The sequence below is a fragment of the Fusarium phalaenopsidis genome, assembly GCF_050370095.1.
Source record: "Fusarium phalaenopsidis strain FUZ10S chromosome Unknown contig_32304, whole genome shotgun sequence".
In the NCBI taxonomy this organism is placed as follows: domain Eukaryota; kingdom Fungi; phylum Ascomycota; class Sordariomycetes; order Hypocreales; family Nectriaceae; genus Fusarium; species Fusarium phalaenopsidis.
The window spans coordinates 558,022-580,713 of record NW_028145404.1 but is presented as its reverse complement, the minus strand read 5'-3'; the positions used below and the strand labels follow the sequence as shown (position 1 = coordinate 580,713).

The following is a 22,692-nucleotide window of genomic DNA, read 5'->3' as shown; positions in this document are numbered from 1 at the left end:
AAGGCCATGTTTGGTCTGGGCTGTTCCCAACAAAGGCCTCAGCGTGAGTCATGGTTGGACAGACATCAACGGGAGGACGAAGTCCGATAGATCCCACTTCAGATAACTCTCCGATCACCTGCAGCAGCAGAGTGGTCACGTTAGGCATCTCCAACCGTCACGCTTTACCCCAGATATCAAGATAGGCGGTTTCTGGAGTACAGATAGGCTCTCTGGGTGGGCACGGAGATTTACGTTGGCACGGCTTGCGGGGGAGAAACCGAGTCACCACCAGGTCTATCCTGGGACTGCGGGGTTGATTTGATACTAAACAGTCTGTCTATCTTGAAGTGGCAGGTGAGATAGTGCATATCTGGATGGCAGCCGAGGCGATACCAAGGAGATGACGCTCATGGTTATCTCTAAATGTTGTTACTCTCACCAAAGAGCCAAACGTAACGGCTTACACAAAGCAAGCGGAAGATTTTAACATGCGAGTGAATAGCTAGTGCATCTTCCGTTGAAGACATGAGGAGATTGGTATCAAACTGGATTGAACTCTTTTTGTCTATTCTAGTCCAAACTGTCTAAGCCCCATTTCTACAGTTTACAGCAATCTATGTACAAGCCAGCCACGCTCATTACATCTAATTTTCGCATGACTGTATCTATAGCTTGGCCTGCTCAGCCCGTGAAAGTCTCCGCAGAGGAGGTCCACCTCGGCTTCCATCTCCCTGCTTGATAAGCTCCTGGCCAGTAGGGCGGCGGAGCCTCCACTTGTGTCGAAGCTCTTCAGGAGCCTTGTTCTCGTAGCAGTCTACGATGTATTTTCCAAGAATGGGGAGGAACTTGAAGGCGCTGGTTGACGTTAGCCTTGATCTTGCCTTGTGGGGTTATATACTTACTGTCCTGCACCGCCAGTAGCCAAGAAGAGGTTTTCTCGAACCTCGTGGTGATCCACGATGAAGTCTCCTTCAGGCGTGTCGGAGTACCAGCAAAGTCGGTTCCTGAGCCACTCTCGGTTGGCAAACTCTGGCACAAGCTGTTGCAAACCCTCGCGGAGGGCTTGCTCTGCGTCCTCGGGAAGAAATGACCCGTTGGCGTTGTTGCCATCCCGCTTCGGAGACGACACTGCTCGGGACTGGCCTAGGGGGTCCTCAACATGGACATCTGTGGCGTAGCCGTAGCCATGGCGCGCGATCTTGAGGATGCTGGAGTGTGGTGTGGGCGGGAAGATGAAGACGCCCGTGCTGAGGTTGATGATGACGGGCATCTTGGCAAGTCTCTTTGATTCCTCTGGGGATAGTCGAATGAATCCAACTGGTTGACCAGAGGCAGAAGATGCCCAGCCTATTGGGAGGAGTCGATTGGTCCATGCGCCGGTAGCCAAGATGACCTGCGCAGCTGGGATGGGATCACCCTCGGCGACATTGATGGCGACGACCTTGTATCCTTCATATTTCAGAGAGACAGCTCGGCCTCGGGGGCCAGTGATGAAGGTGACTCCTGCAAGACTGCACTGGTGGGCGAGTTGGCGGATACTTGATTCAGCATCTGCCCAACCACCGGTCTTGTTGTAATATGCCTTCATACCATCCAACTTGGCCTGAATCTCTGGGAACTTTTTGCGAATATCGTGCGCATTTTCGTATTCCTCAAGGGTATCACCAAGTGACTTGTTGATACCCTTACTCTTCTCAATATAAGAGTTCCCCGACCCATTGGCAACCATGACAAACCCCGACTCATGATAGTGATCAGGATAATCCTTGACCCAACTCTCATGGGCCTCGCGAGCCATCTTTCCATAGAGAGGGTCAGCATACTCTACCCGAATGACTCGGGAAATATCGACGCTAGATCCGTCCACGACTGGCGGGAGATAACGATCAATCACGGTGACATTCTGGTACCCTCTCTTCTTGAGTTCGAGGGCTGTCGAGAGGCCAAAGACGCCTGCGCCCACAATGACGATGCGCTCGTTTTTCGATACGGGGTTTCGGGACGTCATGGTTCAGAGGTTGATTGAGCGTTGTAGGAGTAGGAATTGGAATGATTTGGGAAAGAAATCGACTGAGAAGATATGTTATCACCTTGAAGACGAAAGCAAGGGACAAAGTATTAATCGAGGGCGGGCATGCGGAAAAGTAGTGTAAAACTCCGTGTTGAAGCCATTGACCAATGGTATTTCACGCAAAGATAAACGATGTGGGCACGGATACTTAACACGTAACTTGCCGAGTCTACTCCGTAGTCTCGCTCATATCTCGAAAAGAGTCAGCTCAAGACAGGGTTTCAATATCGCCTCTTCCCCGCGCCGACGGGATATCCTAGAAGCTCAGAAGCACTTGGGCTTGATACGAAAGATTAGAAGATTACCCCAGGTTTTCGTCACGTGTCACCGTCGTTGTCTCGTTCGAGCACCGAGTATATATAACTTAAAGTGGGCACGGAGATCTCATCGATCCCACCTTCATCCCCTTTCTGCTTTCTCCCCCGGATTCTGGTGGCATGAGCGGCGAAAACCCCACACCCAATATGAGTGGTACCGCAGAGCTGACTGTTCGCCGTGCGTGCGAGAGCTGCAGGTGAGCGTCGACCGGGGGTTTTGGTGTGGAACGGGAGATGCTCATCGTGAGATTTAGGCGAAAGAAGACGAAATGCACCGGAGAGAAACCCATTTGTTCATTCTGTGAGCGTCTTGAACAGCCGTGTGAGTATCTTCCGCGGCATCGGGAAACGACAAGACGCAAAAGGAGGACGACGTCTAAATCGTGAGCATACCCCTTGTCGTTGGTGATTTGGTCCGAGCTTATGAGCTTGAGTAGAACGTCAATACCAAGAGATCGTGTGCGCAATTTGGAGGCCCAAGTTGGCGAGATCTATGACATTCTTCGGTGAGCATGCCACCCCTTTTTGATGAACATGAAGCTGATGAAGCTATTCAAGCAATTCTCAAAACCATGCAAGCGGTAGTGGGAGTTCTCTTACCCCAGAATCGCTTCTCGAGCAAAGGCATGCGACGGAATCAATAGTCGAGAGGCCCATCACTAGACAAACAGCCCCTGATCAGCCCTCAACGCCATGGTACGCCCAATCTCTCGCTTTAGTAATTTTAATCTGACTTGCATAGGCCTTCCGACCCTCATGAGACCCTGCCGTCTTCAGAATCCCTCGACAAAGCTGTCGAGGTGTACGGCACTCGGCTGTACTTCCAACCGCTCCCGCTCTTCAGACCTGAGGGTCTGAGAGATCGAGTGGAGGGCTTTCCCCTGTTTCTGCAATGGATCTTTCTCGCTCTGTCGCTGTCCAACTTGCCTTATGACTCTAATAGCGCCAAGGAGGCTGATCTCATTCATTTGCAGGCGAGATCTGCCCGCGACACTGTCCTGGAGCTGGCCATGAGGGGAACGGCGAAGCTCGAAATCTCGCAAGCTCTCTGCTTGCTGGCCTTGGCTGATATTCTTGGTATGCTTTTGAACTCGAATTCATATCGGCATTGCTAACTTGGTGCCTTAGAAGGAAGACCTGCGCTGGCATTGATGGCCATAGGGGCCGCGAGCAGACTAGAACTCGTCCGCAGCATGAGCTTTGTCAACTCCCCACAAGGCAGCCCCCAGGATGACGCCAGTTTAAGGTGCTACTGGAGCGTCTTTATTCTGGAAAAAGCCTTTGCACCACGGTTCACTCTTCTATCTCAAAGCCTCGCACCCCCTGATTATCCAAGGAGCACGCGTGAGCCTTCTCCCCCATCTTGTCAAGCAGACGAGGAATTTGCGCCAGACCTGGCCAACATCCGGGACGACAGTAAGCCAGATTCCGGTATCATAGCGCATGCTCTGCGAGGAGTGTCGTTCTGGGGAGATGTGGCTTCGTATGTCCACGCCATCCGAGTCGGCCAAGTCGACAGCCCGTCCAATACGGATTCTAGCTTTTACAGGTTGACCAACAAACTATACGACCTGGAAGCCGAACTAGGCCACGTGCACTTTGTACGCAATGTGGGATTCTCGGAGCGGACTTTAGATGAGTTAAAGAGGCATCACGAGTATTGGGTGCCTTGGCTGGTCTTTCAGATGGCGGCCCACGCAACACAAGGGGTTCTCAACCATCCTTTCATCCATCTCGTCACCTTGCGAAAAGCAAACCGACCTTCCCAACCAAGACTATTTTTACAGGGAACCGTTGATCAGGCCATGTTTCACTCTTCGTGGGTTGCTAGATTGGCACAGACGTGCATGGACATTGGGTTTGTGGTTTACGACCCGTTGATTTGTGACATGGTTGCAGCTACGGCTACTATCGCGTGGTTGTTTCAGTATGCGAGGGATAGCAAGGTTTCGGATACAGCGAGGGAGAATTATCGGAAATGCGTCGATTTTCTTTCATCGATGCCGTATCCTAGTCCACGAGGCGCCCAAAAGGTGAGCTCGATGTTAATACACACCTTTGAGTTCTATTTGCTAACCAATTCATAGCTCGAGCTTCTACATCAGCTACAAACAATGTCCAGTCAAGCCCAAGACAACAACATGATCAGTTTCCAACCCGCAAAAATCTGGCAACTCATCGACTCGGACATAATGGACACTGTAGCACCACAGGTCATGACCGACGATACACCCGGCGGCCAGTCCAACGCCTCCAACACGACCGTGAGCGTGCAGACGACGTTTGTTCATCCCGTTGGGGATAAGAGGGCTCAGCGGGAATTGCACTCTGACGCCCAACTCCCGAGTGCGGATGGATTTTATGAGGAAGGGTTGGAGCAGTTTTCGCTTGACAGTATATTCTCGCAGCCTATTTTTATTGACCATGCTTGGTTACATGTTTAATACCATGAATAATTGGCACCACTCTCTAATCTATGTGTGGGTGATATGATTCTCATCTACTCACGACCAGCGTGATCATGAACCTTTGGGCTGATAACCTATATTGTGTCTCGAAACGTCCTGGTTTCAGACTATTAATTCGAAGATGACCCGCCCCTTCATTAAACAGAAAAGAAAATTAGTGAGCAAGGAGACATTAGTCCTGCTTGAAAATGGCGTATCCTCCACCGCTCTCACCCATCCTTCCGCGCATTACCTCCGCCAGTCTACCCAACTTCTCCTTCGTCTGCCGGCCAGCGACGCTCATCTCCTCTTCCCTCCATCCTCTCAGAGGATATATCAGATACGCCATGATAGAGGTTTTGAGCAGGGGCCCGTCTCTGTTGATGACGATGACCCAGAAAAGCAAAACAACTGTGAAGAATACTTCCATGAGTGGGAGGATGAACCATTCCCAACGCACCATGATGACGGGCTCATTGAGGAAGGCGGTGCCGTTCACTGTGGTGGCGTTTCTGTTGTCGCCACTGTCGTTGGTGCGGAGTTGGTTCGTGAGTGTATCCGCGAGATTGTTCATCAACTTCTCCACGTCTGTTTCGGTAGACAAGAAGCCCGGACTCTTGAGAGCTCTTGACAAGTCTGGTCGTGATGCGACGCCGTGTGCCATCTGCTGCTCCAGCTCAACAGTGAGGACCTGCCCCAAGTACATCGGCAGATACTCCTCCAAGTCTCGTGTAATCGTATAGTTCTCTTGCCCATCAGGAGTCGTGAACTTCAGAAACCAGCGACCACCCTCGAATTCGTTGCTCGCAAACTGGAGAAGCTTGTCGTCGACGCTCTCTGAGTTGGGTCCTGAGGGATTCGCAGAGACGTCATTGTACATCTTTTCGCACCATCGCAAGTCGGACACCAGAACTTCTGGGCTTTTCGGCTCCGATGAGTCGTCGCCCCAGCTGTCGTTCCTGTGTCGCACGACCACAAACTGGCCTACCACGTCCTTGTCTCCTGGGACAAAGCTCGTTCGCAGGACATGAGAATTTTCGCTGCCATCACCGTGTTCCGTATCCTCATGGTATTTCATTGAGATTGTCGTGTTCTTGCTTCCCTCGGGCGACTCGAGAGTCAGAGGGATGGTGTAAGTGCAATTGCTGACGCCTTTGTCTCCCTCCTCGCACTTTCGCTTCGTTTGTTCAGTGACGTTGCTCACTGCACTGCAGATACCGAGGCTGCTGAAGTCAGGCAATTCGCAGCGTGTTGCTGGTGAAGGGCAGCTAAAGTATGGTTCAAAGACGTCTCCTGCTAGAGCGCTGATGACTGATGCTTGAAAGCGAGGAAGGTCTATGCTGCGATCCAAGATTTGCCCTTTCGTGAATGTTAGCACAGCTCACATCTGAGCAAGGTATGAAACAGTCGTCATTACTTACCGTCTCCCTCGCCAGGCTGAAAGAGGCTCTTGGAGTAGTACATATCCGCCTTTCCAATATCTGCTGTGACATTCTTCAAGGCCCTCTCCTGGACCGGAAAGGCCAAGATCTGCTGCGCACTCGGCTCTATCCCCAGCGCAACAACTGTGACGAGAGCAAGAGCCCATCCAAGTCTTGACTGCAATGGGAGTTTCCACATCATCGCGGCCGAACCCCAAGGTCCTCGACTGGCGTCGTCAAAGACTTGAAGATGTGACAACGGTCTGGATTGTGTGCTCATGTGCCTCCACTTGAGCTGGCTCAAGCAGCTGGTTATGGGTACGAGCATTGCCGCCTTGCTTAACGTCGTAAGTATGGCGATGATGGAGTTTGGTTGTATCGAGGCTGGCCAGGACTCTAGCGACGTGTCGTGGGCAGAGACCAGGACTGCAGCCACCATGCTCATACACACGATACTGAACATGGCAGCTGCAATGTCCTCCCACCACCAGCAGTGAGTCGCCTTGATGTCCTGAGCCTGTCTATTATACTCGGTATCGTAATCTGGTGGTTTGGTGGATGAAATTTCTCGGGACTCCTGGACCGAGTTTCGAGGGGTTGTGCCATCGGATAGAGGTGAGCCTGGCGGAGAGGGGGAGAGAGGTGAGCCAGGCTGGGAGAAAGGTGAACTGGAGGTAGAGGGGGAGAGAGTTGAGCTGGGGGCAGAGGGAGAGAGAGGTGAACTGGGATGAGAGTGAGAGTGATGCGAGTTGGAGGGAGAGCGAGAGCGAGAGCGAGGTGAACTAGAGGAGGAGCGAGGAGAGGGTAGTGAACCGGAGGGAGTGGGAGAGGGAGGTTCACTGGCTTCGGCCAAGGCGCGGAGAGTGAGGCTATAGTTGGGTACAACAGAAGGCCGACATGTTATTCTGCGACTGCAGTCCCCTGGGTATTTTTCAGTGTCGCTGGAGCCATGGTCGGCTGGCTGATCCGTTGAAGCCATGGTTATTTGGAGTTTTTGGCTGGTCTCGCACTCAGCTTGAGTAGCGACGAAACAAAAGAAAAAGGTCCAAGAATACGAAGAGCGAGAAATCATCCTTTATTCTCAGAGAAACGAAACATTATCCAACCTGCAGCAAAATACCGCTATTTTTGGCCTCGACCCTTGGACAACACATGCCGACATGCGTTTAGACGCCCATATGCGGCCACATTCCCTGCCCTTGCTTAGCCGCCCGAGAGACGTGCGATGGAGTCTCGGGCCTCACGGTTGCGGACCCAATCAAGTTTATCGGGGTCCTCCCTGTTTCAACTTATCCAATACCCCAGATTGGAGGATGTGCCTGCATATGTTTTGTGGGCCGGGGGCAATTGGCTAGTATTGAAGGAATTCAGCGGTGCGGATAGTACGATGGACAGCAGTTGAAACATGAAAATGGTAGAGATACGAGAAATCTTAGGTTTCTAGTTGAACATATTTGATGCATCATGGGAGAATATCACAATAATCATGCCGCCCATCGTTGCACAAACTCATCCTTGGCAACGCTCTTCGCCAACGACCCCTTCTTTGCAACCGCCCCCTCGAGCTTCTCCCTCACCTTTTCCACCTCCTGGCTCAGCACGTGGATCGACCCTTCAATCTCGGGGTCAGCGAGCTTGACATCGTTGAAAGGGCTCTCGGCCAATACGCTGTCGCGGAGAAGCTGGATGGCGAGGCGGGTGTCATCGAGTCGTGCGGTTGTGATTGCTTCGTAGCTTTCTTGTGCGTTGCGGGTTACGTCTGTTGTTTTGATGGTGCGTTCTGATACGACTTGTGCTAGGCTTGAGGTTCGTTCTTGGGCGGTTGCGTCTTCTGCTGGGGGTAGGGTGAGTGCGAGGCTACGAAGGAGGGCCTCAATAGCAGGCTCATCCAGGATTCCAGATGAACGGCGACGGTTGCCGCGACGAGATCCAGTGTTCGCGCGTATTCGTCGAATGGGAGAGGGGTTGCGGTTGCGAACAGGTGAAGCAGGGAAAGCGGGCTTGGCAGCTTTCTTCTCCGGAGAGAGGGAGGCAGCGACCTCTGACTTGGCGGTTGCAATGATGGAAGATGTTGCTGCGTGGTGTGACTTGAGCGTCTCTACACGGTCCGCGAGAAGACATATTCTGTCCAGTAAGTGGTCTAGACATTCATCGACCTGAACCAGTTAGCGACGCTGTACAGCTGGCGTGCAACACAGACTCACGTAAGAAACCGCTACGGCAGAACGGTGTAGGCTTTGTCCGCTGTGAGAGTCGGTCGACTTCAACGCCGGCTCTAGATGCTGTTGCTCAGCCGACATCTGAGCAACAGGCAGGATCTCAGAGTAGAGAGACTCAAGCTCCTCCTCCAGAGCCTTGACATCATCACTGGTTGCAGACTTGACGTCACCCGATCTCTCCGCCGCAAGGATGGCTTCAAGGTAGATCCTATCCAACCTCGTGCGAAGCGTCTCAACAGTCGTCTTGATCAACCTACAAGACCGTTAGTATCCATCACATGATACCCACTCAGGCACGGCATACCGCATGCAGATCTCACGCAGCTTCTCGACAGTCTGCTTCTCCTCCGGATCCTGCTGGTCCAGCTCCCAACCTAGCTTCTGCAGGCTCGACAGCAGCCTATCGTCGGACTGCAGCGCGTCGTCCACCGTGTGCTTAAGGTTGGAGCGAGAGTCCTTGGCGAGGTGCTCTAGATCGGCGACGCGATACTCGAGGCTCTGCGCCTCGCCGTCGACCTGAATACCCTTGTCTTAGTCTGACGTTTTCCCAGAGGTAACTGCAGATTGAGTGAGGGGGAGGGGGGTAGTCACCTCGAATGCTAGCTTTTTGAGTGCCAGCTTGGTCTTGTTTAGGCGGGAGTCTTCCCAGTCACGGCGTTGACTTTCAGCTTCATCTCGCTTCTTTACAAGACGCGAGAGAGCATCCTGCTGCTGTCGTAAAGCCTCAGTCTGCTTGGATATGGTGGCGGTAGACCGGTTCAACTCATCAATAGCAGCCCTGATGTCATCCTCATTGACCGCCTGAACCTCACCCAAATCATACAAATCAGCCAATCTATCGACCTGGCCGCTCTTGTCAAGGGCAGTATACCTATCAAAAGTCAGCCGAAACAGATTGCGCACACAAGCAGGGGGGTGACAGCTCACAATGCCAGCTCATCACCCGTCAAGAGGTGATCGGGCGCGAGATGTAGATTCGCCCACTCGACGAACGCGGCATCGTCCAGGGCGCCGCGCACGTCGTCCTTCGCGGCGGGGACGCCGTACGCGCGGGCGGCCTTGAGCAGCAGGGCCTCTGCGCGATCCCTGGGGGCGAGATCCATTCTGGTCCTGTGGAATAGCGAAGTGGCGTTTTTCAAGTAACCTTGGTGATGTTGCACAGGCCAGTGCTGGCTTGCTTCAGGCTTTGTTGAGGGGAAGGGTGTTGATCAGACGATGAGAGGCGGTAAGAGGCTGGGTCAAGTGTAGCCGAGGCCAAGAGCCGTTTGTCTTGAACGTGTCGCCAGGTGGGATGAGCGTTGTGGTGGTGAGGCGCCGATGAGCCGCGACGGGAATAGCCACAAGGCTGAGGTCAAGATCGAGGCTGCTGACAAGGATCCGAGATCTCAAGATGGAGGAGGTGTCCGTTCGTCAATCCCGTCTGCAGATCCAAGCCTCTTGAGCTGATGGGTGGGCTTTTTGATGAATCTTGATGAGCCTCAAGCCCAAACAAACATTAAAGACGTTGGACGTCGTCGGCCCAAGATCCGAGACAACGGCCGGGGGCGGTCAGCACGAGCCCCCTGCACCGTAAGGCCCTTTTCAGCGGCCTACCGCCCGGGGGACCAACTGTTCCAGGCGGGGTGGGTCCGCTGGCCGGTTACACCTACAGCACATCTTGCATTCAATGGATATTTGCTTGAAGAGACGCTTCATCAGGGCTTCATCATTGGTAGATGTAAAGAGCTGAGGATATTAATCTCTGCAAGTCAAGCCGTTTCATTTATTCTAGTCAGATCTGTCAAGCTGGGTATGTATGCCCGGGCTGTGTTGTGCATGAGTGCATAGGCCACAGGCTGGCGATAGTCTCACAGCCGCACAACTACCTATACATCCACGTAGGGCTACCTTTTAAAGTCAATTCGTCCAACCCATGATGTTATCCTTTTACACAGACAAAACCTTCGTCTAATTCCCCTCGTATCCATCATCTCAAGTTGCAAAAAATCTCGTTTCGCCGTCTGAACAAAGCCCCTTCCCTCTCCGTTTGAAGAGTCGTCACACGTCCCCCAGCATCGCCCTCCATGCCGTGACCCAGGGGCCCCTCTCTCAATTACCAAGCATCTTCAAGTCCAATATAACTCTCTTCCCCGCGGGGATTATTTCCCATGCCGTGTCTTCGAGTCTTCCCCTCCTCAAATCCCACAAGGCTACTTTTTCCGTCCTTTGTTTGTCACCACGTCCCGTCTCAATGACGTTTCTCCGTTGGACACTCAAAGACGATGGCCTCGTACCTGGCTGTGGACAGGTACAAGATCGCTGGGGAAGTTCTTCAAACGGAGGGTCTCGACACGGCAAGACGGGAGCGGCAAGTTGCCAGTGGCTGATGTGGGATTGGACAAACAAGACCAAACGGATATCTGCCTGGGGTCAATCTTTGAAGAGCAAACTCCTGATTTCGACACCTCCATATACCAATAATATCTCCGGTCTCGTTGTGCCCTGATTTTGATACACTCGTATACCAATAATATCTCTGACTTGTTGACATGTTGGAAGTAGACCGATCGAAACACCTGTTTTGGCACTGGTGACTCGGGTTCCTACATGACCATCAACCAAAAAGAGCCATCCGAACCTTGAAATCTCATGCAGCTATGCTGTCAATGTCCCAAAACTGCCATCTCAAGCTGCAAGTCTCTCCGGGGTATGTTATCCGCCACCGGCCCTTGTCACTGTCAACGCTTGCTCGCTTCACCCATTTCAACTCCTGCAGTGCCCAGCACCAGCAACCAACTGTTTTTTCCTTAAAAAACAACATCGCACCCTTCCGCAAGTTACGAGGCTTTGCCATGGTGTAACACCCTCTTCAACTTGCTCTGCCCCGGGGACTCTGTGTTGGATCCTTCTCTCACCAAGCCTTGTTGCACAATGGCCCCCTTCAGAGACAACGTCTCTGAAATCCTCCGCCTTCTGCGCCGCTGTCTCGGACGCTCAAATGGAGCCCTCGGTCCGCTCCTCTTGGACTGGACAAAGAAGATGCTCCTGTTGTTTCATCCCACCCAAGACATGCCCGCCCTGTGGAGGAGGCGGTTGACGGCCATCGCGACGAGCATGCTTGACTTTGGATGGGTCGTCATCATCTACCTCATGAGCGAGCTCATCATCTGGGGTCTCAGTCGGGCTTTGGCTCCTACGTATCTCGAGTTCTTTTCTTCCATCTTTGGTATGGCTTTGACCTTTGTGCTCATGGCCGTGGCCTATCTCTGCTCCCCATGCGTCGACGAGATATACCAGAAGCACATCAAAGCAAAGGTATGAAGCACTCGTAGCTTTCTCAAAGGTGCTAGCCTGACATGTACCACAGATAGACTTCATAAACGTCCATTTGGGCTTGGGTTTCCCCATCCCTCTGGTGATGCTCAACCAGAGCGACATCCTGGGCGGCCACGACATCGCCTGCATCATCGGCAACTTTGGTGAGTTCCTTGGTCCCTGGGAATCTCGCCTTGCTGATATCCGTGTCCAGTTGTGACAAACCTCGTTTCTTGGACCACTGTCTTTGCTGTCTCGCTCCTTGTCATGTCCTTGGCGACTTCTCGCATCCCTGACGACTTTTGCATCCCTCGCCCCCTCACTACGACTCCCCCGCGGGTCGAAATCAGCTGGCTCTCCTCCGACTCGACTCTGGATCAGATATCCCGACCCGCTTGTAGCAACCATGAAAAGAACGTCGGTTTCTCAACGCCGGGGCATGAAACAGGACAGTCTCTTGCAGCTAGTCGAAGGTCGTCGGTTCTGATGCCTATCGACGAATGTGTTGACAACTCCTCGATTTGGCACTTTTGGACCTCCAACTTCCATCTACTTGCTTCGTTCTTCGGCATCTTTGTCGTCGGCGCCCCAATTGCTGCCGCTGCCAACGAAGACCGAATCCTTGACGGCTGCGTCCTTTGGTTCGTCTGGGCCTTGACCCTCTGGCTCCAGCGACAGTTCAACATATCAAGATACTGCAACGACGTACCCAGATTGAAGAACACTCTCGTCACTCTCATGAATCCCGTTTTGCTTACGACCTTGCTCATGACGGCATACACACGAGGAAAAGCTGGCGCCTACGGTCCCGACAGCTTGCCCCGAGTGTTGAGCATCTTCAGCAGCGGCACGCCACTCTATGCTCTCTGGACTTCCATAGCGACAAACACACCCCTTCCTGGAAGCCACTCTCCGTGGTTTGGTGCTGGAGATGCTGCGCTCTCCATCCTCGAGTGTGGTATCTTGATCTGGGGCTTCAAGCTGTACGAGTGCCAGCGCCAGCTCTTCAGCGCGGCCGGTCTTCTCACGATCTTGGTGGCCACGGCAGCGGCAGCAGGCAACGTCTTCTTGTCGGTTCTCGCGGGGAAAACGCTGGGGTTGGATGGCCCCGGAGCGCTGGCGTTCGCGGCACGAAGCACGACTCTTGCTCTGGCGAAACCGGCGATGACAGCATTGGGTGGCAATCCAGGCGTGAACGCGGCCCTCGTGGTGAGCAACGGTATTCTCGGCCAACTTTGCTATCCGTTCGTGCTGGACAAGCTGGGGGTGAAGCGAGAAGACGACGACACCTCTTCTCGAGAAGGTCTGCCTGCGTCAGAGAGCAAAAGATCGTTCCGAAGTCTCAAATCCCTCCTTAACACAACACAGCAACAACTAGCCAGCGGTGACGACCCTATCACAATCGCCGCAGGCATCACCGTCGGCATCAACGGCGCAGCCATGGGCGTATCCTACCTGTACGAGACTAAAAGTCGAGCAGCGCCATATGCAGCCTTGGCCATGACAGTGTCTGGAGTCATGACAGTGGTTTTCACAACGGTCGAGCCCTTCAAAGATGTGGTGTTGAGTCTGGCAAGCTAGACAAGACGTGGGCGATAGACTAGAGGCGGTATTGTGCGCTTTGTGCCTGGTGTTTAGAGTTCATTTCGGTTGAGAGAGGGATAGAAGGCCAAGGGGGGAGCATGTCTGATATAGAGAAGCACATTTGGTTGAATTTTGTAGCATTTGAGAACAGACCTTGGGGAGGATAATGTAGCTAGAGGAGATGTACGGTTTCTGGGTCAGCAATTGAATTTCTTATGAGCACTTGAACGAAACGGGGATGCAGGCGGCATTCTTCAGAACACTGCTATTAGTCTTGCACACGACTTCAACTGCACGCTGTGCTTTGTCAATTTTCGGCATGATATATACTTTTTAATTACTCCAGGCTGCCAAACTCATCAGTCAATGATTTTCTCTCAGATCACAGATGGACTTACCGCTCGATCAAGTGCAGACCACTAGCAGTCTCCACAACACCGCTCATCTGGCCAGGCTGGAGGCCAAAGGCGGCGTCCTCAAACTCCTTCTGCATGTCTCCCTTGCCAAAGTAGCCAAGGTCGCCTCGCTTGCGCGCCGAGGAGCAGTCCGACTCGGTGAGGGCGAGCTCGCCGAGGGTGATGCTGCCTGACTTGATCTTGTCCTCGTGGGCCTGGATGATTTGGTAGGCGTCCTCCTTGGAGCGAGTAATTTCAGCCTGGATATGTTTGTCAGCGGTTTTCTTCGGTTCAGTTGCGCTCGCGCATACCTCTCGCCAGCTGCTCGGTCGTCGGCTGTCGCGGTGCTTGACCAGGAGATGGGCTGCGCGGATCTTGCCCTCGGGGACGCCAGGGGCGGCGGCGGGTCGAGAGCCGGCGCTGTGGTGGGTGGCCATGTAGTGCTTGAGCTTCTCGGTGTCGGTGCCGGCGGGGGGCTCCCATCGGGAGACCTTGTCGGTCGAGTTGAAGTAGTAGGGGAGGTTCTTGGAGTTGGAGATTCGCACCTCCCAGCTGGGGGGGAGACCGGTATCAGACTGAGTGTGTTAGCTGGAGGTACCCATGGCAAGCATCATGAGGCCGTGGTGGCTTGGTGCTCTGTTGGTCAAGGGCTGTGCTGTTGACTTGGTGCTTACCATGTTTACAGAGTTTGTTGATGCGAAGCTGGTGGAGGGACAAGTCAAGTGTCACGAGAGCTACAGTATAGGTAGCTTCGACGTCGGTGATGGTATGGATCGTCGCGAGTGTGAAGCTAAGATGCGCTGGGCAAAAGAAGCAAGAGTATGCAGGAGTAAAAGTTCGGCGGCAGAAGCTGAAGCTGGGATGGACGTAGCTGGAAACAATGACGTGCCGCAGAACCAGTTTCCACGGGAGACCCCATTAGAAGGTCAGGTCCGCCCCCCGGCCCCGCGTAGGCACAAATTAGCGGCGTTGCCGTAGCGAGCGGGGTCTGACGCGGGGTGTCGCAGCTGGTGGTGATCGGCCAATGGCTCTCATAGGGCGACGCATCCTCTCCGCGGCATCCAACACCTACAGTAGGCAAGGGGGAACGCCCCGGACTGGCCTTTGCCTTGACGAGGCATATCCAGATTGGGTTTGTGCTCTGCGTGCGCCTGGTCCAATAGACGCACAAGCTTAAGAGGATTTAAGGTCATGGGGTCGCTAGTGGTTGGTCTGGATATCCCTCACTCGTTGTCCCATCTCAAATTGATGGGCATTGTCGGATTGGATACTATCGACATCAAGGTATTTACAGAAGAATTGGATGTTTTCACATCTAGGGCCTCCATCGGAATGAAGGGTGCTTCCAATCCAAGTCCTCCTGCTCCTCCGCTGACAGGCCCTGCACCCTCTCCAACTCCTCACTTTCAACCCTTTCCCTCCTCTTATTGTCCCGGTTCATCCACAACAGCGTCAGCGTCGCCAAGATCAGAGTTCCCACCTGAGTAGCCAAGTTCAACCCATTGCCGATGGGATAATTGGGTCCGTCAAAGGGCAAGAAGGACCACGTCGAGATGAGACCCCCAATGTTGCCGAGCATCACGTTTAAGCCGATGGCAGAGGATCGGGCCGTGTCCGAGACGACGTTTGCCGAGACTTGGCTGTTGGTGAGAGCCCCCAGGGAAAACACGGATGACGCGACCAAAAAGGTTGCGCCGTAACGTGCTGACTGGTTGGCTGTTGACAAGAAGATAATGTATCCAGCAATGCCCAGAGGCGTTGAGAGGATCATGATCAACTGCCGTCTATCAAAACGCCAGCTGATCAGTGGCAGCAACAGCGTAACAATCGATCCTACTGCATAGGGCGGTACCGTGTAGAGCTGTTGCTTGATGACGGTATAATCTGTGTAAATCGTCCTCACAATTGTCGGCAGGAAGAAGCCCAGCCCTTGCACCGTGACGTTGCAAAAGAGAAAGATCCAAGACGTGCTGATGACAACAGGGTTCCAGATGCCCAGGATAAGCTTCTTCTTGTCCATCTTGTCGAGCACTTTGGCCTGTCCGATACGCTCCGACCGAACACGATCCTCGGAGAGTTGCTTCTCTGCTTCTGTGAGCCACCGTGCTGTGCCCGGTCGGTCTGTCATGGTGACAAAGCCGATCAGTCCGAGTCCAACTGTGATGATGCCCTCAATGACAAAGATCATACGCCAACTATCAACGCTGCCAAAGTGATCGAGTCGGAGGATGGCAGAGGCGAGGAGAGCTCCAAAAGCACCGGCCAGGGGGCCCGCAACAAGATATAGTCCCAACCGAAACGTGAGTTCAGAGCGGCGGTACCATCGAGAGAGGTAATAGGCGATTCCCGGAAGCATGCCAGCCTCGAATATGCCGAGTAGAAACCGCACTCCCATCATCTGGGGGACTGTCTTGACAAAGCCGGAGCCGATGGAACAAGACCCAAACAGCACGGTGAGGGCGGGCAGAAACCAGCCTGGTCCAAGGAGCTTGCAAACAATATTGGAAGGAAGCTCAAAGATGATATAAGAGACATAGAACATGGATAGGGTGACGTTGTAGTCAAAGCCCTTCATGCCAAGGTCTACATCCATGCCAGCAATCCTGGCGTTGCCTATCATCATACTTAGCAAGATGCTGGTGAAATGATATAGCCACAATATTCTTACCGATATTAGCACGATCAATAAAGCAGAAGAGATACATAAGACAGATGATTGGCATAATCGTCAAGTCGATCTTGTTGCGCAAGCGGCGTTCAGCCTGACGATCAAAGATGAACTCGGGAGGAACATTTCTACAGCTAAGGTCAACTCGCCGAAATCACTAAAGGGGCGATTTGATACTAACTTTTGGTTCTCCATGTGGCTCAATTCATCACCGGCTTCGATCTTGGTGACCGAATCGGCGCTCGTGATTGGGATGGGGTTGTCGCTGGTTTCAGTAAGGCCTGCCATGCTTTCGGTGTTCTTCTCGATGAGTCTATGCGTGATGAATAGATGCCAATCCAAGTGTCCTTTGTCTACTATATATGCGCGAGAGTTGAGGCAAGTGGCTTCGGTAAGGTGTTACGCGTGGCCATCGAGAATACCCGGCATCCGAGACACCATCGGATCCTTCGATACTGACATCCATATTGCAACCGTACCCCTTTCCCGAACGATTTGATATAATAGAGTTTAGAGCAACGTTAGCATCATTAAGCCTCGTAATCTCCTCCAACAAATAAAGTTGCCAAGATCCGGGGTTGGACGGTAGTCTGTGGGGAAGATAAGCTTCTTTCTTGGAGGAATTCGTAGCAATGATTACACCTCACAACATGGTCCGTAGTATGATACGTAGATACAAAGAGTGCAATGGAGGCATTCTACGAAATAAGAGGTCAACTGTATCGATTCTCAGCAAGGGGTTAAGTATCATTGATCGAGCCAAGATGCTCAGCATCCTCATCAATGTTTCCCTTGAACGCATCCCTAATACTCATCCATGGGCAGGTTTGCTCGCCTCCTTTCTTCGCAAGACCATGTGGGCATGTGAACAAAGTATATACATTAACTTACCCCTCAGTACTTATGCAAGATAAGGATGGGAGGCATAGAAGTTGGCGGATAATACCCCGGCGGGCGGGTACGAACCTGGTCTCCCCAATAACGTTATGTTTGGCGTGTCGGCCTCGAGTTTCCAATATTTCGGGAAGCGGGCGACAAATTAAATAGATGATCGGCTCTAATCAGAGTGTTTGATCGTTTTTGTCCTCATTCTTTATCATCTTCGAGGTCAAGAAAGTTGGTGTTTGCTCCAAACCTTTCTTGATGAGGTCTTGAGCGGGTATCGCAACTCCCAGAGGATTGGTAAGGACCGGCAAAAGAGGCGCCAACACAAAGGAAGAAAATACCTATAATATCCCTTGAGTAGTTAGATGGTTTTTATACAAAGTCACATATAACATTGAAGAAGATTTAAATTTTCATCATCGTCTTTGCCGTCGCCGGCCGTCTCATTGATCACATAACATTATTGCTTGACCTACGTGTCTGGTGTGCATCAGGCAGCCGTGTTGACAGGCAAGATGGAGAACGTGATTATGTATTGCCAGCTCGTACCAAACATTCACGACTCCTAGTCAGTGTCAGTGAAGTGATTGCTGTGACTTTGTTTCCCTTGCGATGCGCGGCTGCGATTCTGTATCATCCAAGTCGTCCGGTCGCCTTTCCATAAGGTCGGATAATTCTAACTACTCAAGCTCATCACTGGTCAAGGTACTCACAATCCAGGTTATCTATTACTGAAAGAGTGGCTGATCCGGCTTCTCAGTTTCGCCTTGGATGGAGCATCGTTTGTGCCATCGGAAGCCAAGATGATAGCTACCACCCCAACGTCTTGCGACTCTCAATTATTCGCAGCTCCTTTGCCCGCGTTGTAATCGCCTTGTTCTGCCGACTTCCTCTGGTGATCCAATCACTGGCCAAATCTGTCACCCCAGACTATTTCCTTCTATCGAGAATTGTGATCAAGAAACTCAAGCCAGGCTGGAATGATGAATTTAAGAATGAGAAGAGCATGTATGAGAAGCTCGTATCTTTCCAAGGAAGCTTGATCCCCAAGTGTTTTGGCGAAACAACATCCATGGCACCCGTGCCTTGATCCTTTCCGAAGTCGATGGGATCGAATCCTGCAACCAAAAGTTCCCTTGCCTTGAGCCCCCGGAGTTTCAGCGTCGTATTGAGGAAGCTTTCGCTGAGTTGGCCAAGCTTGGACTCGCATATGGCGACTTGAAGCTGGACAACTTTCTTCTTGTTGGGGACAGGGTAGTTATTGTGGATTTGGAATCCGTATGGGAAGACACGCCAGACGAGATCGAATACGCAAACGAGACGCACGTGGAACACTTGATAAGCATGTACGAGAGGCATTTAGAGGGGATGTCTAATGATAGATAAAACGACTATTGGCGAGATTCACGAGCCAGCCGATGATCAACCATCGGTCCGCGTTTAGGAACGCGCTTTAGGAATACCATGACTCACAATGGCACAACCCAGGAGCGCATTGTTGTGAAGAATTGCATGGAATTAAAATGAAAGTGCATATAAATGGCTTTGTCATAGGGGAGAAACGCGAGAGTATTGGTGAGCTCGTTGAGCGAAAGAAAGCCATAATACCACCCCTTTGCGGGGACTAGGAAAACACCCAACGAACAGCAGTGACATCCCCAACTCCCCAATTCTTCCCATTACAGCGACGACGGGATAGATTGCGTCTATTTTACACGTGGTCTTGACCTCGAACCGTCGTTTGTAGTCGTGCTGTTGAGAATGGGCTGGTCCCGTGGCCCTCGTACCTGGGACTCCAAGCCTCCATGTGCCACACTTGGTCACCCGCCATTACCTCTGGCGGCACTCACTTTCTCTGCCTGTCAACGTTGGGCTGTTCTGGGGATTTCCAGAGGCTTCGTATGCGTGTCTCTTATTCCATGCACATCATCTTGGCGGTCTCCCTTGGATGCCTACCAGGTTGCATTGTTCCTGGATCGAGGCGTTGATTAACGCAGGTGTGAATCTGCGTGTCCGACTTGAGAGGGGTGTTGTCGCTGTCGCCCTACTCTGCCGTCAAATCGGCTTATTTTCAATCGTGAATCAGCTTACTCGCCCCTTCTCGAGGTGACGGGCTACGACCAATCATGACGCAAATCACGATTCTCACTGTTATGTTCTTGAGTGCACAGTAGTCGGCCGCCTCACCAGATGATTTGGGGTTGCCAAGTTACACAGGGCGGAAGTGCCGCTGCCAGCTGGCCGGGGTTATACTGCCTGGGACTTCAGGCAGGAATAGCGTCACCTCATGTTTATCGCCGAGTTGTGTTGTTCTGCACTGTAGCTTTCAGGCGTGAGTCACCAAGCAAACCAAACAAACCCCCCTGTCGGGGATCCATCGTGGCCGTGTTGTCCCCTAGTATTTGCCTTGCCACGCAAGGCGCGTCAAGACCGTGAAACAGAGCGACAGAGAGTTTTGAGGAGGAGATTCACTCACTCTCATGGCAATCCCCACGTGTGACCATCCACACGAGGCCTGGCTTGGCCTATTTGGTGTCTCCCTACAAAACTAGCAAGACCTACCACACTTTCCAGACTCTAGTTCTTCCTCTCTATTTCCTCTGATATTTACCCGCAAACCACAAAGTTCGGCAAAAAGCAAAAGATACTTTTCCCATCTGCAGACTTGTCTGCCATTGCATCAGCCAACCTTCCCCTGCAACCCAGCCAAAAGTCAAGTCACCTGGAACCAGTTTCGGGCAGCGGTAAAAAAAACAGTGGGTCTAGGTCTTTTCGGCACGGACACGCCCTCCGCTCCCACTCCTAGACTACCCTACCACCATTTCCCTTGCCTCGCTGCTTTCAACTTGGTCCTCTTCTTTTCTTCTTCACCAACACCATAACCTCTGAGCGACAAACAAAGGATCGCCTTCGCGACTCTCACTCGCATCTTGGAATATACTAGTATTTCAACCGCGCAGCGACTCGCCATTTCCCCTACGCATTATTACATCCAACTTGCGACCGACCACAATGGCCACCCCCCAGTCCACCACTTCTTACGACGACGCCTCGGGCGACAAGAAGCTTGAGCAAATCACCTTTCGCTTCTGCTCCGAGTGCTCCAACATGCTCTACCCCAAGGAGGATGTGGATTCTCACAAGCTGCAGTTCACCTGCCGGACCTGCCAGTACACCGAAGACGCCCAATCCACCTGCGTCTTCCGCAACGTCCTCAACACCTCGGCCGGTGAGACGGCCGGTGTCACGCAGGATGTTGGCTCCGACCCAACGGTTAGTCACCTCCCGCCCGTTACCTGCCACGGCTGTGGCGAAATCATCCTCTGCACCACCTGTGGGAAGCCCGACTGCCAGATGGTTGTCACTCTCCGCGAGAACGTCAAGCGCTCCGTCACGGGCATGTGCCAGTTTACCTTGCCCTGGGAGGATGAGGACGCGGACCCCTTTTCCGAGTACGACGAGGAGATGATGTCCGAGGAGTGCGACCTCAAGACCGACCCCGAAGATTCATGTTCCGACACGAGCGAGGAGTTCTGCGACAGCCTCATGGACATCGACCTATGATCGACACATATTCCCGATCGACATTACTCAAACGACTATACCCCTTTACGCTACATCACGACGCACACGATTTATGTTCATCCTCATTTGGCTGGCACATGCTCTGGGCTTCTCATGATAGACACCCTCGCGGCTAGCAGTTTGGCAGCCGACCCGTGACGGTCGCGTAAAAGTTGCACTCAGCAGTCGGAGCTCATGTGTCTCGCGTCTTCTTTGGAACCCGCTTGCCCTCGCTTACAGACTGCTGGCTGACTTTGTTCTTCTTTTGTGTGCTGCAGCTCCCGCGATCCAACAAGACCTGCCCCAGTTGCAAGCATGAAGAAGCCGTCTTCTTCCAGTCTCAGCAGCGAAGCGCCGAGACCGGCATGGTAAGCCATATCGATGACCGCCTGAATATCAGACAACTAACTCTTGTAGAAATTGTTCTACGTCTGCTGCGAGTGTGGTCACATCTTCACATAGGCATGACTTGTATGAATACCCCCGAAGAGCTCGATCTCATCACCGTCTTAAAGATTTGGAGGAAGGGTTCTCGGATTGTTTCCATTAGCAAATGGCGTTCACGGAAGGGTGTGGCTTAGAGATGCCACTGGCGCTGGATGGCTTTAGAAGACATGGAATTTGTATCCTATCAATATCTGATAGACCTGTACTGGTAGATGCGATGGGGGACAATAAGGATTTGTCAAGCTGCTCTTTGCAGGCTTGAATCACAACATTATTCGCAGTAACCTCCAAGTGGCATGTAGTCACATCCAAAACATGAAATTGCAATCAGTGACCCGTAAATAATTGAGCTGAAAGGTGTCTTTATTTTCTCATCAACGCCTCGCAAATGCCCGAGTATTCGTAATTGTACAGTATCCCACTCGTACATGGTGACATCTTCGTCCTGACCTGTCTTTTATACACAACCATCCACCTCCCCTCTTGTAGTCTCTCATCTTCTCGAACTTTAAGCCTGCATAGGAGCCATCGACAGAATCTTGCTCCACTTCTTGCGCTTCAGCTCGGCACCCACAGCACCGTTGATCCGGGATCCGACAGGGTCACCAGCCTTGTTGAGCAGCACGCAGGCGTTGTCGTCGAACTTGACGACCGAGCCGTCTCGTCGCTGGGTAGGGTATCGGGTTCGGACAACGACGGCGTGACGAATGTCGCCGCGCTTAACCTTGTTGGCGGCAGAGAGACCAGCCATGCCACCAGAGGAGGAACCTCGCTGTTCCTGGACGACGACGACGATACGGTCACCTATTGGGACAGTCAGTTTCTATAAGTAATAGAGACTTCGGACAGTTCGATTGAGGGTCGTATATCGTGTGGAGGGGAGAGGTCGTACCGATTCGGGCGTGTCGCTTTTGGCCGACGACAAGAGCGCATTCAACAAGGGCAGCGCCCGAGTTGTCGATGCAGTTGAGCATTGTCTGCCACGGTTAGCATATGAAATTGAAACCATAAAGATCAATCATACCTTTAATTGAATCATTTTTGGCAGTCTATCCTCGCGCAGGGAGGTCTATTCCAACTCGTCTCTCCACAGTCCAGCTCGGATATCGTCGACTGCCCGCCATTGGCGTTGAACTTTTCGAACCAAGATCACGTGCCATCCAAGGCTCAGCCAGCCACACCTAAGCCGCCAAGCCACATCAACAATTGCACAGCCCCCGCCCGTCGCCTGGCCAATTCTCTGGGGCAGGACCAGACCGGGGACGAACAAAGCAAGCCCCCCCCTAACCTCGAAAGCAAGCAACGATGTCATTCCACCTCCGCCAACTCTTCCCTCCTTCAATCCGGATCCCCTGAGAGACCGCACCCCCTCCTCTCAAGTCTCAGCCTCGCCCTGTC

At 52.5% G+C, this 22,692-nt stretch overlaps 9 protein-coding genes across 9 annotated transcripts; 3 read left to right on the top strand and 6 right to left on the bottom strand.

Annotated features, from left to right (window-relative positions):
- Positions 1-647: 647 nt before the first annotated feature.
- LRP88_09505 (FAD dependent oxidoreductase) lies at positions 648-1,990 on the bottom strand (the record flags this gene model as incomplete). The annotated part of the gene is made up of 2 exons (XM_083245991.1): positions 648-837; positions 885-1,990. The coding sequence occupies 2 exons, from the start codon at positions 1,988-1,990 to the stop codon at positions 648-650; spliced, it is 1,296 nt and encodes a 431-aa protein (XP_083097104.1).
- Positions 1,991-2,517: 527 nt separating this feature from the next.
- Positions 2,518-4,814, top strand: LRP88_09504 (fungal specific transcription factor domain-containing protein; the record flags this gene model as incomplete). The annotated part of the gene is made up of 4 exons (XM_083245990.1): positions 2,518-2,567; positions 3,113-3,447; positions 3,499-3,971; positions 4,458-4,814. 4 exons carry the CDS (start codon positions 2,518-2,520, stop codon positions 4,812-4,814), a joined length of 1,215 nt encoding a protein of 404 aa, XP_083097103.1.
- A 196-nt stretch (positions 4,815-5,010) lies between these two features.
- On the bottom strand, positions 5,011-7,217 carry LRP88_09503 (DUF3176 domain-containing protein; the record flags this gene model as incomplete). The annotated part of the gene is made up of 2 exons (XM_083245989.1): positions 5,011-6,176; positions 6,239-7,217. The coding sequence occupies 2 exons, from the start codon at positions 7,215-7,217 to the stop codon at positions 5,011-5,013; spliced, it is 2,145 nt and encodes a 714-aa protein (XP_083097102.1).
- Positions 7,218-7,722: 505 nt separating this feature from the next.
- Positions 7,723-9,560, bottom strand: LRP88_09502 (uncharacterized protein; the record flags this gene model as incomplete). Its single annotated transcript, XM_083245988.1, has 5 exons — positions 7,723-8,394; positions 8,443-8,710; positions 8,762-8,973; positions 9,049-9,328; positions 9,385-9,560. 5 exons carry the CDS (start codon positions 9,558-9,560, stop codon positions 7,723-7,725), a joined length of 1,608 nt encoding a protein of 535 aa, XP_083097101.1.
- A 1,807-nt stretch (positions 9,561-11,367) lies between these two features.
- On the top strand, positions 11,368-13,332 carry LRP88_09501 (uncharacterized protein; the record flags this gene model as incomplete). Its single annotated transcript, XM_083245987.1, has 3 exons — positions 11,368-11,751; positions 11,804-11,915; positions 11,966-13,332. The coding sequence occupies 3 exons, from the start codon at positions 11,368-11,370 to the stop codon at positions 13,330-13,332; spliced, it is 1,863 nt and encodes a 620-aa protein (XP_083097100.1).
- A 340-nt stretch (positions 13,333-13,672) lies between these two features.
- Positions 13,673-14,407, bottom strand: LRP88_09500 (peptidylprolyl isomerase ssp-1; the record flags this gene model as incomplete). The annotated part of the gene is made up of 4 exons (XM_083245986.1): positions 13,673-13,682; positions 13,734-13,990; positions 14,042-14,305; positions 14,405-14,407. 4 exons carry the CDS (start codon positions 14,405-14,407, stop codon positions 13,673-13,675), a joined length of 534 nt encoding a protein of 177 aa, XP_083097099.1.
- A 638-nt stretch (positions 14,408-15,045) lies between these two features.
- On the bottom strand, positions 15,046-16,686 carry LRP88_09499 (uncharacterized protein; the record flags this gene model as incomplete). The annotated part of the gene is made up of 3 exons (XM_083245985.1): positions 15,046-16,343; positions 16,399-16,526; positions 16,580-16,686. 3 exons carry the CDS (start codon positions 16,684-16,686, stop codon positions 15,046-15,048), a joined length of 1,533 nt encoding a protein of 510 aa, XP_083097098.1.
- A 3,609-nt stretch (positions 16,687-20,295) lies between these two features.
- On the top strand, positions 20,296-20,847 carry LRP88_09498 (DNA-directed RNA polymerase II core subunit RPB9; the record flags this gene model as incomplete). The annotated part of the gene is made up of 1 exon (XM_083245984.1): positions 20,296-20,847. The coding sequence occupies one exon, from the start codon at positions 20,296-20,298 to the stop codon at positions 20,845-20,847; it is 552 nt and encodes a 183-aa protein (XP_083097097.1).
- A 955-nt stretch (positions 20,848-21,802) lies between these two features.
- On the bottom strand, positions 21,803-22,333 carry LRP88_09497 (mitochondrial 54S ribosomal protein uL14m; the record flags this gene model as incomplete). Its single annotated transcript, XM_083245983.1, has 3 exons — positions 21,803-22,098; positions 22,187-22,271; positions 22,319-22,333. The coding sequence occupies 3 exons, from the start codon at positions 22,331-22,333 to the stop codon at positions 21,803-21,805; spliced, it is 396 nt and encodes a 131-aa protein (XP_083097096.1).
- Between the last annotated feature and the right edge of the window lie 359 nt (positions 22,334-22,692).